The 14,868-nt window shown below is 54.1% G+C and overlaps 4 protein-coding genes and 1 non-coding gene across 5 annotated transcripts; 2 read left to right on the top strand and 3 right to left on the bottom strand.

Moving 5' to 3' along the window:
* Window positions 1-710: 710 nt before the first annotated feature.
* LY79DRAFT_669740 (ribosomal protein S5 domain 2-type protein) lies at window positions 711-1,530 on the bottom strand (the record flags this gene model as incomplete). Its single annotated transcript, XM_060563688.1, has 2 exons — window positions 711-1,066; window positions 1,137-1,530. The coding sequence occupies 2 exons, from the start codon at window positions 1,528-1,530 to the stop codon at window positions 711-713; spliced, it is 750 nt and encodes a 249-aa protein (XP_060414260.1).
* Window positions 1,531-3,999: 2,469 nt separating this feature from the next.
* Window positions 4,000-4,083, bottom strand: LY79DRAFT_t125. Its single transcript has one exon. It is a non-coding gene; the product is annotated as a tRNA-Cys (tRNA).
* A 2,180-nt stretch (window positions 4,084-6,263) lies between these two features.
* On the top strand, window positions 6,264-7,648 carry LY79DRAFT_579754 (IMP-specific 5'-nucleotidase; the record flags this gene model as incomplete). Its single annotated transcript, XM_060560049.1, has 3 exons — window positions 6,264-6,333; window positions 6,410-6,724; window positions 6,807-7,648. 3 exons carry the CDS (start codon window positions 6,264-6,266, stop codon window positions 7,646-7,648), a joined length of 1,227 nt encoding a protein of 408 aa, XP_060414259.1.
* A 627-nt stretch (window positions 7,649-8,275) lies between these two features.
* On the top strand, window positions 8,276-8,902 carry LY79DRAFT_200165 (uncharacterized protein). The gene has a single exon (XM_060551451.1). It carries the CDS (start codon window positions 8,406-8,408, stop codon window positions 8,835-8,837), a length of 432 nt encoding a protein of 143 aa, XP_060414258.1. The 5' UTR covers window positions 8,276-8,405; the 3' UTR covers window positions 8,838-8,902.
* Window positions 8,903-8,967: 65 nt separating this feature from the next.
* LY79DRAFT_590255 (uncharacterized protein) lies at window positions 8,968-10,812 on the bottom strand (the record flags this gene model as incomplete). Its single annotated transcript, XM_060561125.1, has 1 exon — window positions 8,968-10,812. The coding sequence occupies one exon, from the start codon at window positions 10,810-10,812 to the stop codon at window positions 8,968-8,970; it is 1,845 nt and encodes a 614-aa protein (XP_060414257.1).
* Between the last annotated feature and the right edge of the window lie 4,056 nt (window positions 10,813-14,868).

Genomic DNA, 14,868 nt, shown 5'->3' with positions numbered 1-14,868 from the left:
GTAATAACATGTCGAGTACGAGCACGGAATCCGCCCATCAGCCGGGTCTTTGGGGATGGAATAACGACTCTTCTCATCGACAGGGTGCTGTAATCGTTGATGTAGTTGATATCATAGCCTGCGAGGCGTCTACTGAAGCCCTTGAATGGCATGGCGGCTTTGCGTAGTTCGGGAGAATACAGCAGCCGAGTTTCTTCTTTCTGCCGACAAGAATCCGTCATTGGGGCAGATTCAAGTTTTGACATGTTCAAACAATATGTTTATAATCATCATAGAAGCATGAAACGAGCGCTCCGGCGACTATCTCTGACAAGGTGAGAGAAGTGATGGGTTCCTGTCGACGACCTCGAAAGCAGCCTTGAAGCTGCCAACTGCCAACTTCGCCGTCGCTACAGAGTGTGCCAACTCCTTTAACCGGCGCATATAGCCAAGAAAGCAGCAGGTCTCGGTGTCGGGGATCAGACAGCGTGCGAGCGTGAGGCGGTAATGTTAAAGCTGCGTTGGCCAAGGCAGGTAATGTCTTTTAGGATGAGTTCAATGCCTCCCTTTCAATACAGACACTTTATTAATAACAACCATCGCATCCATTTATCCATTAGTGGCTCTCGACTCGCCAGAATTTCCATCCCTCCCTTCTAGCGCCGCCGATATGTATTCCCACCAGCTTCTCAACTCCTTCACTACCATCGGCGCCAATAAAAAATTCAGGATCAATCTCCATGCCACCCTTCTTCGTATTCGTCAAGGCCATTCCTGGAAACGGCCGGCCAGAGAACGCCGATCCCATCGCCTCCCAGGGTTGTCTGAAACTTCTCAAGTCTTTGGACCTTGCCCAGTTCAACGGCTGTAGACTTGGCTTGCTTGGTATCGACCAACAACAGCGGTAGCTCCGGGAAGTTCCAGAGCGACTTGACCAAGGAGGGTTTCTGGTCGTCGGGCTTCTGGAAGACTACGCCTTTGCCCTGCGTGGAGCATGTATTATCCACGCCCGACGGGTTGCCGTGTATACACATCTCGAAGACGAAAGCCCACCGATTTACGCACTCCATTTGTAATCGTGCTTCTTCTGGTGGTTGATCAGGGTGTGGACCGGAGAAATTGCGTAATTGCAGTAACAACGCCTCCGAAATGCATACCGCGATACGCACTGCTGCCAACACCCGCGTCTATTGGTATTGTTGATCGCAGAGTGTACATGCAGCCCGGAAACTTGGGTGAGCCCAGTGAGAGAAGGAGGTATAAGAAGGCCAAAGCCGTTTTCTGATGCACCTTCCTCCCCGACTCCGACTTCTCAGGCGAAATGTCGGCAAGATGGGGTCGAAGTGCTGCAAGTAGGTCGTCGTCAAGGCTCGTCACCATGTCGTAGTAGAACTTCTTCTTAGAGGAGTGGTGAAATTCCTCCCATGGAAGCTCATGGATATTCCACGTGTGGCTTAGATCGATATCGGGGAGTCGTAGGATCAGTGTGCGCTTGGATTTGGGTAAAGTCGTCACAAGGAGATATGATCGCAAAGAGACAGAAGCGGCCATGGCAGTCTACGAAACAGGATTTATTAGCAGGGCCCAAAAGTGCCCAATGGAGATGCCCTTGCAGCTTTCTGTGCATCGTGCGCAGCCTTGCCTTCCCGTAGACCACAGCATGTTCGCCAAAGACAAGTGTCTTCCCCGGGGCCGAAACCATGAAGGCGGGCATCATCGGGCTTGATTGTTTGCGAGCCATATTTGTTCTTTGGGTGGCGTCGGGGATCAGGCAGTTTCGTAGACCATTGTCAGTGCAGTGTCCGTTAAGCCGCGGCGTTTCTATGCTCTCATGGATGTCATTCGTTTCGGGGGACATATCCGTAGTCTCGCTCTCGGGCACCGGTTAGGGCGCAAACCATTCGTTTTAAGGAGTAGCAGAGGTTGAGTGTGGACTGGCGTGCCAATGCCTTTGCTGGTCGAAGCAAACCTTTAGACGGCCAGATGACAATGGACCCGGCTGGCAGACGTAACGGGGCTTGCTGTAGCGAAACTCACAAAAGGAGAATGTCCTTGGGAAGACAGCGCTACCTTTGATATAATGCAGGTATTCGATCGAGGATGGGAGAGGCAGGTTGCAATGGCTGGTAACCCGGTCCTTTGTCTTACGAGTTAAGGGTGTCCTTTATGTAGTCGTGACTCGGGGGCGAGGAGGTGGGTGATGCGTTCAAAGCACCAGGTCTGGAACCTGCCGTTAAGCGATTGGAGAGAACTATTGCGAGACATGTGGTATAACGAGAAGCAAAACGAAGAGGAGACAAAACTAGCTCTAATCCACTGATCCTGTATTCCCGAAGCGAGGCCTATAAATGGTTTCTGAGACCATTTGGTACTATGCAGGTGTGCATTGCTAAGGATCTGCTTGGCCGAGACACATCTAGTTGTCCGAGCTTCATTGCACCCTGACCGTGGCAATGCCGTTGGTCTTTTGATTGTTGCCTGTTATTCGCCAGAAGAGTCCGGCAAGGACCATAGTGAATATCAATAACTAGCAGCCAACCCGAAGTTGTTGACCAAGTGGACTACGGATTGGCTTAGCTAGCGGGACCGCTCTGTTAGAGGCAAACACCGAAACCTCAAGGATATCAGCAGGCAAAATGCCAGCTCCAGGCTTGTCTGTTGATACGCCTACATACGATACAGGCCACTCTTTGTCTTTTCTTCTTCACTGTGGTCATCTGGAGCATAGCATCCCCATACCGCCTGTTTTCGAGACCCTCTTGGTGTCATGTCGCGCAGCCTTCTAAGCCAAGTTTGGGGAGTAGCCAGCGGCCCAGCAGCATACTGTACGACGTACAATGTACAATACATCTAACCAACGCTGCGATATAACTGTCGACCAACAGCAATGTAACAATGTAGCCATGCTCCTATGCTATCTATGTCCTCCAGAATCCCTAGTAGGCATCAGGCTGGCTAAATATTTTCACTACCCTAGTAGTGTCTTTCACCTTCTACTTTAATAGAATATTGGTAGTAACTAGTAACAATAGAGGTATTTATTAACTATTCAAAGTTATGGTGGGACTCCTATTATGGGCTATTTGCGTCATTTTTTTTTTTTTTTTGCCGACTTGGCTTTATCACGTCCTTGTTACCCTCTGAGCATTTAATTGTCATTGAAATCCTTCCTTGTGGTTGGCCAATGCCTTGTTATCTAGCTTGCGGTTCTGCAGGAAAGACTGCCATTTTAGGTTCAACGTGGATCATTGAGGATGCTCGGGCTAATAGAGGCCAAGATGGGCAGAGGCTTTGACCAATGGAGTCTTGAAAAATTGTAATGTCTCTAGGGTAGGGTGCATGCTTCCTCGAGCCAGGGCATATGCTCAATACGTCAACGCGACTTAGGTATCGGGAAACGAAGAATCCAGTCTGATAGCCCTAGTTGGTGCAACGTATGCTAGACGTTTCTAGCTCGTCTAAAATAATGCTAGAACTACATTACTCACCTTGACTTAGGCCACAGAAACGAGCTGTTTTAATAACCCTTTTCCTGTATGCGTTGTATAACTTGTTTGTTTGCGTGCTTATTTATTCTCTCTGCGTACCTAAACTCAGAATGAGCTCGTTTGACAAGTCACAAGCACAAACAAACTGAGTCTGAGGAGGCTGGAGCCAAGAAGTGCTCTCTCAGTAGATGCCCAATGAGGGAGTCCCAAGAAGGCCTCAGCCTGCCGTTTTGGGCCTGCAGTCTTCCGAGTAGAGACTCATGGGCCCACGGCATCTAAGTTTGCCGCCTAACTTATCCATGTCTACAATTCACTTTAAAACATATCTGTCATCCAATAATCATGTCGTTGCCCTTCTTGCCGACTCTTCTTTGCTTAGAAGAACAGCTGGAAGACAGGAACGCATGCGTGCCCGAAACCTAGAAACACGTGAACTATCTGCGTCAGCAAGAACAAAGCGTCTGTTGCGGAGAGTGAAAAAGAAGAGACATTGAAACAAGAGAAAAGAAATGTACGAAAAGGAAAAAACGAAAGGACCGACCGCGGTTCGAACGCGGGGCCTAGAGATAACTGCGCAGAACTGCAATCTCTCGCTCTACCACTGAGCTATCGATCCTACTCGATGATTGGTAGAATAGGGTAAATCGTGCACTAAGGATAACTGAAACATGTCGTACTCCACACTACTCATTTCCATCCCACCGTACCACAACTCATCATACCATTCGTAACAGTAAACATTTATGACTTGAATAAAGTCCGTTCCCTTCATGTTCTGCCAGTGTTTCTTTTTCTACTGCACCTTCTCCAGAGAATAGAAATTGACAATGTCCCTTACTGGTAAAGTTGAGTTATTAATGTAGTACGAAGCCAGCCGTGACAGACGATTGGCCCAATGAGTGACATGCTTACCTAGTCTGGTAACTGGCAGAACCAAGACGAAGCGTGTAGTAAACCCAAAAGAAAGGTTATAGGCTCAGTGCTGTTTATCCTATTTTTATTTCATTTTTTTGCAACCGACTTAAGAACATAACGGTAATGAAAGACCCATGGAACGTCTCGAGCTCAAATCCGCTTAGTCCATGCAGCTTTCCCGACTACTGCTATTATTGGAGACCAACGCACTGTATTTTCCAGCTTTCGCAACATTCTTCTCTCGAACTGTACGATCTGTTATTGTCCAGTGCTGTCTTTGGGCGGACCGCGATGGATACGAAATTGGCAATGATGCCCATGATGTTTAATTGCGCAAGGAATGTGGGACTATGTCAGGTAGAATGCCTGAGAAGGCCAACTTAATGGGTTTGGAAGTTGCCAGTTCATCAAGTATGCTAAATCAAGCATCCACCGCTCATTTCCAGTTAGCCAACTCGGTGCCGTGTCTTGTAAGGGACACCTCAAAGGACAATTGGGCCGTTTTGGTCTCGGATCGGAAAACATTGGCGTCCCGCCTCAACGTCGGGCGGCAGTAATCAGCCGTTATCTTGTACCACGTTGACAAAACATAGCCACTTACAGGCTGCTCCTATGTACATAGGCCGTGTGAACTCAATGGTAAGGAAGCAGAATCAAGAATACCTACCGAAAGGGCTGTCAAGATGCAGACGAGATTCCATGGCCTCTCTGGCCAGGGGACCAGCGCGGCAGCGATCTTTCCACGAAACCTTGATCAACGGGAAACAGCTATTCGGACCAACGCCTGATACCCCTCTGTCTTCTTTGCATCTTCTCGCCTATGATGCTTGAGAAGACAAAGAGTCGGCGTGGTCATAATCTCTCTGCAATCAAAGCCATGAGGGCAAAGAAATAGGTAGCATGCCAAAAGCGGGGATCTGCAGCCGGCTGGAGGGGTCCCTGCGCCGGGTAGCGGCGGCCTCCGGTAGATGGTCTAGCGTTGCAGCTGCATCCCTGCATTCCGCTGCCCATCCGGGCGCTGGGGCATGCTGCTGAGGCTCCTGGTGCGGGGGACCAACAGTCGTCAACCCACTGAATCTGGCCAGCCACGGGGGGTTCGGTCCCACTTGGTCTCTGTCTGGTGGGAATTCAACATCACTTCGTTCGGCTTCTGCTTCTTCTCTCCTCGTCACCACTTATGCCGTCACCTCCTGACTCCATTTCTTCCTATATCCGTTTGTTCTCCCTCGTGGTCTGATCTTTGAGGATCTTCAAAGAGTATAATCACATACTGTTTCCGCAAGTCGAATCTTGATATCCAGACCAGCCTCTCACGAGACCAGATCCAGCCCCCGCAACCCCCTCCCCCAACTCATTCTCATTCTCATTCTCACCGCCACCTTCATCGTAGCCCAGTATGACGACGAGATACAGAGTAGAATGTAAGAAAAACATGATCCTGCCGGAGAATTGAGACGGACCGGATGACTGACGACTGCTCAGACGCCCTCAAGACCCACAGGCGGGACCAGTTTATAGGTACGGCACAACCATCATCTTCCCATCCCGTCAGCCATCTTCTGTGACAAGTATATCGAGACTCGGCCTCAACATCATCGATTTCCCATTTCCCAATTCCCAATTTCTTTCACTTTTCTCTGGCAAAACTAGACATGATCAGTCACGAAGGGTAGCGAAGTCGTTGCCGGCGGCGCCTTTTCACAGCACTGTTGACCGGCACCCGTATTTCCCCCATCACGGCATGCATATGTCCCTCCCCATTCAGCAAACTCACTCACACACACAACCTCAGAGTGGATCAAGGGCCTCCTAGCGGTCCCCTTCGTCCTATACTCCCAGCCCACTGGAGTCTTCGACAAGAAAGCAACCAGCATCGCCCGCATGGCCGAGGAATCCCACCGCCGATATGCCGAGATCTTCCGCGACGTCGAGCACATGATCGACGACCACAGTAAGTCTCTCGACCACTCACCCCGGTCTGGTCCACCCCCATCGCCGCATGCCTCGTATACTCACAAAAGACACAGTCACCCGTCAGGAGGAGGCGAATGACCTGCCCTCCAAGCTCAAGATGCTCGTCCCCAGCGCGGGTCCCTTCTTTACCCGCCTGCCCCTCGAAGCCGCCTTCAACCACATGGACGAGCGCCGCCTCATCTCCTCGCGCCGCTACGTCTCCCCATCCTTCAACGATGTCCGCCTCATTCTCAACGCCGCCCAGATTATGGCCGTCACCGCCGCCCCCGAGTCCCCGCTGCAGCTCGCCACGTTCGACGGAGACGTCACCCTCTACGACGACGGCGAGAGCCTGGAACCCTCAAGCCCGTTGATCCCGCGCCTCCTGGGTATGTACTAATCCATCCCGCCCTCCCTTTTGCATCTCGATGAGAAGGCGGTCAAAATGTCACCCTCTAACAAGCTCTCCAGACCTCCTCCGCAAGGACGTCAAGATCGGCATCGTCACGGCGGCGGGCTACACGACGGCAGACCGCTACTACGACCGCCTCCACGGCCTCCTCGACGCCATCGCCGCGTCCAAGGACCTGACGCCGGTCCAGAAGGAGTCCATCGTGATCATGGGCGGCGAAGCCAACTACCTCTTCGAGTACGACCCATCGTCCCCGCACCTGCTGAGCCCGGTCCCGCGCGATCGCTGGCTCACGCCCGAGATGGCCGCCTGGTCCGACGACGACATCGACGCGCTCATCGACGTCGCCGAGGCCGCCCTGCTCGACTGCGTCAAAACGCTCAAGCTCCCCGCCACGCTGCTCCGCAAGGACCGCGCCGTCGGCATCATCCCCACCGACCCCTCGATCCGCATCCCCCGCGAGTCGCTCGAGGAGACGGTCCTCGTCGTCCAGAAGACCCTCGAGCTCTCGGCGCTGGGGTCCCCCGCCCAGACGGCCGGGTGCAGCGTCCCCGTCTCCGCCGGGGCCGGCCCGCCCACACCCTCGCCCACACCCACGCCCCCGGTGGCCCTCTCCGGTCATCGCCGCCGCGTCCCCTTCTGCGCCTTCAACGGCGGCCGCGACGTCTTCGTCGACATCGGCGACAAGTCGTGGGGCGTGACCGTCTGCCAGCGGTGGTTCGCCGCCAAGGCCGGCCGGCCGGAGCAGCCCATCGCCGGCGAGAGCACGCTACACATCGGCGACCAGTTCCTCAGCGCCGGGAGCAACGACTTCAAGGCCCGCTCGGTGGGCACCACGGCGTGGATCGCGAGCCCGGCGGAGACGACCGAGCTGCTGGACGACTTGCTCACGAGGGTGTAAGGGGGCGCAACTGGGGACCGGTCGACCGCATCTGCAGCCCGCTTGCAGCCAGATATGCAAGAGAGGAGAGGCGAGGGGATTCCCTCGAGGAGGAGGAGGAGGAGGAGGAAGAGGATGAGCGAGAGGAGAGGGTATACCCAAGGTGGAGCAGGCACCGATCAGGACCTCCAATCTCCAACCACCTCGTCATCTCCCAGGGTCTCGAGCTGTCCGTTGGGGGGGATGGGATCGTAACGGGAAGCGTAGCCAGAGGTCGCGACAACAATGCTGCCGGAAAAGGGCGCGGGCGGGAGCACGTCTCGGCGTTGGATTAGCCAGGGATGTATGAGTTGGCCCTCTGTTCCTGGTCTGCTTCTTTCTTGATTTTATTCACCGCCCAGAAAAAAAAAAGAAAAAAAAAAAGTCTTGCGTCTTTCTGTCTGTATTGGGAATCCTGTGGACGGAGAAGGACGGGCGAGATTGCATTTGCATGGCGCATCGGTTTTAACGGACGGGTTCAATCGATACGAAACTTCTCTTCACAAAGACAGGGGGAAATTAATCCATCAGACCGCGTATTCTTATAAGCAAATTCATTTAACGCCATGTCAATCAAAGTCAGCTATTCGGCAAGTTTCACTCGGAATGCAAGTAGTCAATGTGTAATTCCTTGGCAAAGTCGGCCATAAAAGACCGCGTTTAGCAATAATTATTTGCCTCGACTATTTTTCTATCCATTGCTTCTTGGCAACATCCTCCCAGGCACCACCACGTAGCGATGGCCCGTAGTTTCTACCTCACCAGTTTGAGGATACTGTGGCCATGCGGGAGATTGACTCCCGCATGCCTCATCATCATTGACGCTTCCTACGCCCACCCATCTTTCCATTTTGTGCCCTCCATCGGGGCCCAGGCAAGTGCGCTTCCGTCGACACCGTATCCATTAAAGACAAACAAACCAATTCGTGAGAGGGAATTCCAATCCTCCGGGGGGTATTGTGCGTTTTTTTGTGTAAACACCGTGAAATCCATCCATGAAAAAGAAAACCGAGTGATGCTGCTCCGCAGAGCCCTGGGGGGTTCTGCCCCGTCATCCTCTCTATGTCGTCGAATCGAAAAAGCAAACCGCCCACCGCGTGGGAATATACATAGGAAAGTGAAGGGGCTGGTCTGTTTAGGCCAATGCCAAGTGAATGTTGAGTGTCTGTAAGTTTGTACAAAGGACAGGGATTATATGTGCAGAACGGGGGCGAAAGTATGAGAACGTCAATGCGAGTGTGTTGTCTCCAGTGTCGAGACCTGACTCCATTGAAAAGAGGTCGTACGAGTGTTTTGCCGCTTTAGAACATGGAGCCTAAGGGGGCACCAAAGTTGATGGTCTTCTTGAGCTTCAAGGGTACGTCGATCTCTTCGGCCTTGGTTTGAGACTCTGACAAATCATCTCTGTCGGTGGCAGAGCCTCTGTCGCTGGCCCCGTCTGAGTCCCGGTTCGGCGCCACGAGGTTCTCCTTGTCCTCGGTCAGGCCTGGAAATTCATGTTCGCTCGGGGTCTTCATGCAGGTGGGAACAGCGTCTGCGCCACTGCTGACATCTTCGAGCTTTTCGGACAAGCGTTTGAAGAAGATTTCGTCATGTGCAGGGATGTTGCGAACCATCAGAGGACCCTTGAGCGCGACGTCGTCGGTCGCCTCCAATGTGGGTTGGGGCTCGTCGGGGCCGCCGTAAGCGTCATCCTGGAGATCGGACGACCCCAATCTTGCCCTGGCATCACACAAGGTCGCCGGGTTTGAGCTCATGTCTGTCGGTGCCAGTGTCGGCGTGGACCCTCCCGTGCCCTCAGTAGCCGTCGCAACCTCTGTGCCGGGGGCGGTTCCTAATACGGAGAGAGAATGGCTAGGAGTGTGGCCGGCGTGCATAACAAGCCTGTCGGGCTCAGGAGCTGCGAGGACCTCGAGGGTGTGTTCCTGGGTCGGGCTGCGCCTAGACTTTGTAGAGTCACCAGGCGGGGATGCGTTTCTTGACGAGCATTTGGAGTTTTCCGGGGTCGGGCCAGAGTCGGTAAATGTGCTCTTCTGAATGGCAGGCGCCTTGAGGGGGACGCCTTCAAGCTGAGGGTTGATGATCTGAATGTCGACGATGGGGACGGGCTCCTCGTCCTTGGGAGAGCCAAGGAAATCAACGGGATCGGCAGTAGTAGGCTGCATGTTGGGGTTGAGGGGGAAGAAGGACGAAGTCTCTGGCTGCCTGGACGGAGAAATGCGGGAGCTGCCAGGACTGATAAACTGAGATCGAATCTGGCTTGGCGAGACAGAGGCTGAGGCGGAGCCATTGGTTGACTTGTGCTCTGTCGTCCTGTTTGAGAGGCCGAATCGCGCGTCATTGAGTTGCGAGGAGAATCCTGGAAAGGAAAGTTGGGTGGAGCCGTCAGCCCCACCACCTCGCGTTCCTGTTCCTGGAATTGCAACGGTGACGCCGGCGACTTTGCCTGCCTTCTCCAGCTCGAACCGCTGCAGTGCGCCTTGAAGGCGAACCTTGTCGGCGTCGATCACTGCAACTTGGTCTTTGAGGCGGCTGATGTGCTCCAACAAGGCCGCCTTCTCAGCCTCCCACGCAAGACGCTCGTCTTCCATAATCATTCGCTCCTCCCTATAGACTTCCTCGACGCGCTCACGGTTTGCTTCCATGTACTTGCGCTCGGCTTCCCACGCCTCCCGTATTCGTGCATTTTGCTGGGCCAGCCGTCGAATAATCTGCGCGGACGCCGGAGCCGAGGCTGCGTCAGCGGAGACTGACCGCGGATGAGGCATACCGTTTGGCGAAACTCTGACAGTGGGCGGGAAAGCTGATGCGTTGTAACTGGCAATGTTTTCGGGATGTGATGGCGAAACGACCCTCGACATCTGATCGTACGAGACGACGCCGTTGAGACTGCTTGAGCCGTTGGCACCGTTGGGACGAAAGTGAGGTTGAAGGGAGCTTTGTGATGGCGGCGGGTAGCGCACAGCGCCAGAGGACTGAGGGGAGTACAAAGAATGCCCCGGGACGTTGGACGTCGACTTGTTGTCGAAGTAGCAGGGCGAATTGGCCATTCGCGATAATGACAGCGGCGAGATGACGGCGGACGGGGGCATATTTGGGTCGTGGTCGGTGAATGCCGAGGGCAGGAAAGAATCGGAGGTGAGCATGGTTAAGACTCCTTGGGAAGAAGAGAGCAGTCGGGAATTGAGACCTGGCCCAGGGAAGGGGCATCGAAGTCGGCGGTGGAATGGATGTCTTGAGAGGGGGTTGCCGGCAGGGAGCGATGGGCAGTGAGTGTGGTGTAGTGTAGCGGGAAGCGAGGAGATGACGCAAAGCTGTTGGACGGTCGGTTAGCGCTGTGTCGCTTTTGGGGGGCGGTCGCTTCTTTGTGCCTGGCAATGGCTCCTGGGCCGCAGGTTATTCTCGGAGGAACTGGATTCCACAACAAGGCATGCCCACGGAAGCGAGACCGGATTGGATGTTTACCTGGCGAACGGTTTGTGGGAATTAGGCCGTGGAGAGAATATCGAGTGTAAGGTATTGCGCGTTGTTGGTGGTGGAGGGTCGTCCGTTCCTTGAGTGAATCAGGGACGAAAGAGGTGCGTCTCCACTGGTAGTTGCTCGCCCGGCTGAAGTTTGGATGTAAAGTACAGTCGGTGGCTTCGAGATTATGTCGAGACAGAGAGTCTGGCGGCGAGTCGAAATCGTGATCCAGATCACGGCATGACCAACCAGATGCAGAGAAGATATTGTGTAAAATGTCGTGAGGGAGAAGAAGCAGAGCGACGAGAGGGGGGGGGTTGATGTGAAATGGAATTGTTTTGAGTGAGCGTTGTTGCTTCGCGTGTGTACATGCGGCGGGTGAGGGAGAGGAGAGAGAGAGAGAGAGAGAGAGAGGGATGACCGGGGTAGGTAGGTACCTCACTTGACGGTCAGCCGGACAGAGGTGAATTTCAATGGTTGTCTAGCGGGTGGGATGAGGTATGGGTGTACCAGCCAGTGACAGGTTCCAAGAACGGGTTTCGTGGGTGGATGATGTGCCGGCTAGGTGGAGTGTGGGTGAGAGGGAATCTTGGGGAGCCAGGCCAGGTACGCGGCGGAGTACGTACACTTTGTAGCTGCTGGCTCAGAGATGTGCACCAAGCCCGCCTTTGGTACTTCGTGCCTTACAGTACTACCAGTACTTTGTACGGGTATGTAGGTACCGTCCCGCACCGCCAACGTTGTGCCTTTGGAGGTTAGGCCGGGCTGTCTTTGACCCTGAGCTGAGGTGGATGTGGGCTTTTGTTGTTTCTGGATGGGGGTTATTGACCGGGGGAGGGACTGTTGCCGGGATAGTGCCGAGCACAGTATTACACGTGTAGTGTAGTGTAGTGTAGTGTACGTGTACAGGTACGCCTGTTTTCTCCCCTGTCTGAGGTGCTTCTTCCCCAGTGTCACTGTCGGGTCACTTTCGTAACATGCGATCAGCCGGAGGAAGGGAGGGCAGCAAGTAGATCCAGTAGCTGGTCTTGGTAAAGATGGAACAGACTTGGTCTCCGGGTCTGGAGTCCTGTCCAATCCTGTCCGTGCCGTTTGGTCTGGGGGCGGGATGTGCGAGCCGTCGCCAGACGGAACTATTTGCCTGGTAGCCGAAGACCGCCTGTTGTTGCGGCCTGCGCCTATCTTTGTTTTTTTCTTTTTTTTTTTTTTTCTCTTTCTTTCAGCTGGACCCTGAAGCTTAGTAGCCCCGATGTGGGATGGAAGACGCGGCTGGATTCGCTCGACGAGGACAATACACGAGCAATATGATAGCTCAGAATGCGAGAGGGCGAGTGACCGACCACCTGACAGGGATGCGCGCCAACTCAGTGGTGGTGGGCAGGGCAGGGCAGGGCAGAACAGCGATGATAATTGGTGGCAATGTCTGCTCTTGGCCCGTCGTCGTCGGTAGTGTACGAAGTAGCGAGGGGAGGAGAGACAGACGGTCCCTGGGCTGGCTCCGATGGTCTGTCTACTATTCGTAGCCAGGGAAAAGCAAAGCTAAGACAGAAGTATCGGAGATATCGGTTCGGTGAAGCGGCCGGGGCTTGTCTAGTGAGAAAGGAGCGGATAAAGAGTTAGGGTAGACGGTGTGTTTGGACACGATGGTGGAAATGAAAGACAAGAGGGGGGAAGAGGAAAAGAGAGAAACTGAAAGAACGAGTCCAGTCATTAGGCCGGACCGGGTCACGAGAAGCAAAGTCAGACAGCGACAGGACCGGTGGGCGAGAGAGAGCCGCAATCACATGGGCCAGAGGGAAAAGGAAAAGCAAGAGAGTGAGTACAGTGTTGCTGTGGCAGTTGCTTTGTAAACCACGTAAAGTGTTTACCTAGGGAATCAGCAGTGACTGGGAACAGGGGGGTTCTGGCTCGACCTGCCAGGCCAAAGATGGGATATCCCGAGCCAAAAACACATATCCGCCTCGCCGTCCACGGCCGTCTCGGTGTTTGTTTTTTTGCTCTAGATAGTATTGACCACTTATGAGTTGTTACCTACTTGTCATGATTCTCTTAATGCTAATTACCTAAGGTACCAATCCTTAGGTAGTGTACTTGCTGTATGCACCTCTTGCTACCTACCTAGGTACCTGCACTACACGTGTACAGTGCTGGGGTACGTACACGTACACGTACACATACAGTTACAGAGTAGGGGTGCCCTCCCTCTTTGCCCAGGCCAATCTCAGGGTCCTTTACACCCAAGCCAGATGTCCGCTGCTTTGCGGTAATTAACCTCACAGTTCCAGAAAACTCTCCTCCCTTAACACTGGCTGGCGGCTGGAAGGGGCGACTGAAGTGGGTGCCTCAGGATACTCCCCCTCCCCCGAACGCGCAAGGCATGCCTGCCTGCCTGTCCGTCAAACAAACCCAAGCCCGTTTCATCTACCTGACCGCAGCCGTCGCTCAGTCGCTCAAACGGTACACCAGCTTGCTTGCTCGCTGGCTCGCCCGTCCTCGCAAAGCAAAGTCACCCGCCGCCGCCGCCGCCGCCTGCTAACCCAAATGCCGCTGCTCGGCCTGCCTGCCTTCCTACCCGCCCCAGCCGTGGAGCGAGCAATGAAGGCTCGCTCTCGCTTTCAGCCGAAGCAAGCGAGGGATTGCGACGTTGCGCTGGTTCTCTGCTAAGACGATAACTCGCTAGATAGCCACGACCACTGACTATGTGTGTGTGTGTGTATGTGCGTGATATCGGTACACGGCCTACGGCGGGTACAGGACTGTCGTTGACCATCTCCCAGGAGGGCCCCTTCAGGTACCCGAACACCGGGCCACCGCGGCTACGGACAGCTACCGCCCGTCCACGTCGTCCCAAAACAGCACAGGATCATGCAGGGAGGCCTTCCCAACCGCGTTGCACTAGATTGATCTGTTGTTGTTTGACTCCCAATCGGAAGGAACGGCTTCTGGCCGCGAGGTCTGTCTGCCTCACGGTTCGACTGACTCTCGTCTCCCTCATGTCCATGTCCACATTGTGCCGGCGGCCATTGCTTCAGATAGGTACCGACATGCAGAGCACCAAACAACAAGAATATAATGGAAGCGGCCGCATCGAGGTCCGCCCCCCCGTTCGAGAATTCCCCATGTGCCCAAACCTTCGCCCTTCCTCTCCTCCCGTCCCTTCTGACACGTGAAGAAAGGGACCGCCTTGGATACGTACCTCTGTTCTGCTATGTATCCGTATCTGCTTTGCTTTGTGTCCCCCCCCTTGGCAATGCCCGTGCTAGCTAGGTAATGCGGTCTATATGCAAGTACGTATCTGTGATGCTCTACATACCTCAGTAGCCATTATTGAAATGGGTTGAAACGCCTCGACGGAAGTTACAGTGACTCGTTCAGGCTACTTGGTAATTAACAATTGGTACCGACGTCGCCCGAGTTTGGACGTCCGGGCATGGCCCTGCTGGGCCACCCTCCCGGAGCCAGCTGGAGGATCTAGGACGAGGCAGACCACATAGGGAGGGGGTGAGGTCGGAACAAATGGAATGACCGCCCTGTCTGACCGAGTGCCACTGCCTGGGACGCGAAGCCCGTTCCTGGTGTCCCTGGTGTTCCTGTTCCTGTCGTTCCATGCTACGTTAGTCCGGGGGCGATGAGGTGCCGACCCGTCTTTTAGGAACTTGGGATTGCATTTGGGTCGCTTCCCCATTAGATCGACCTTATTTGGACTATTGGTTGAAGGGGGAGAGCGGCAAAGGGTCGCA

This window comes from Colletotrichum navitas (assembly GCF_030913465.1).
Source record: "Colletotrichum navitas strain CBS 125086 chromosome Unknown LY79scaffold_29, whole genome shotgun sequence".
Lineage (NCBI taxonomy): Eukaryota > Fungi > Ascomycota > Sordariomycetes > Glomerellales > Glomerellaceae > Colletotrichum > Colletotrichum navitas.
This window is presented reverse-complemented; position numbering and strand designations above follow the sequence as displayed.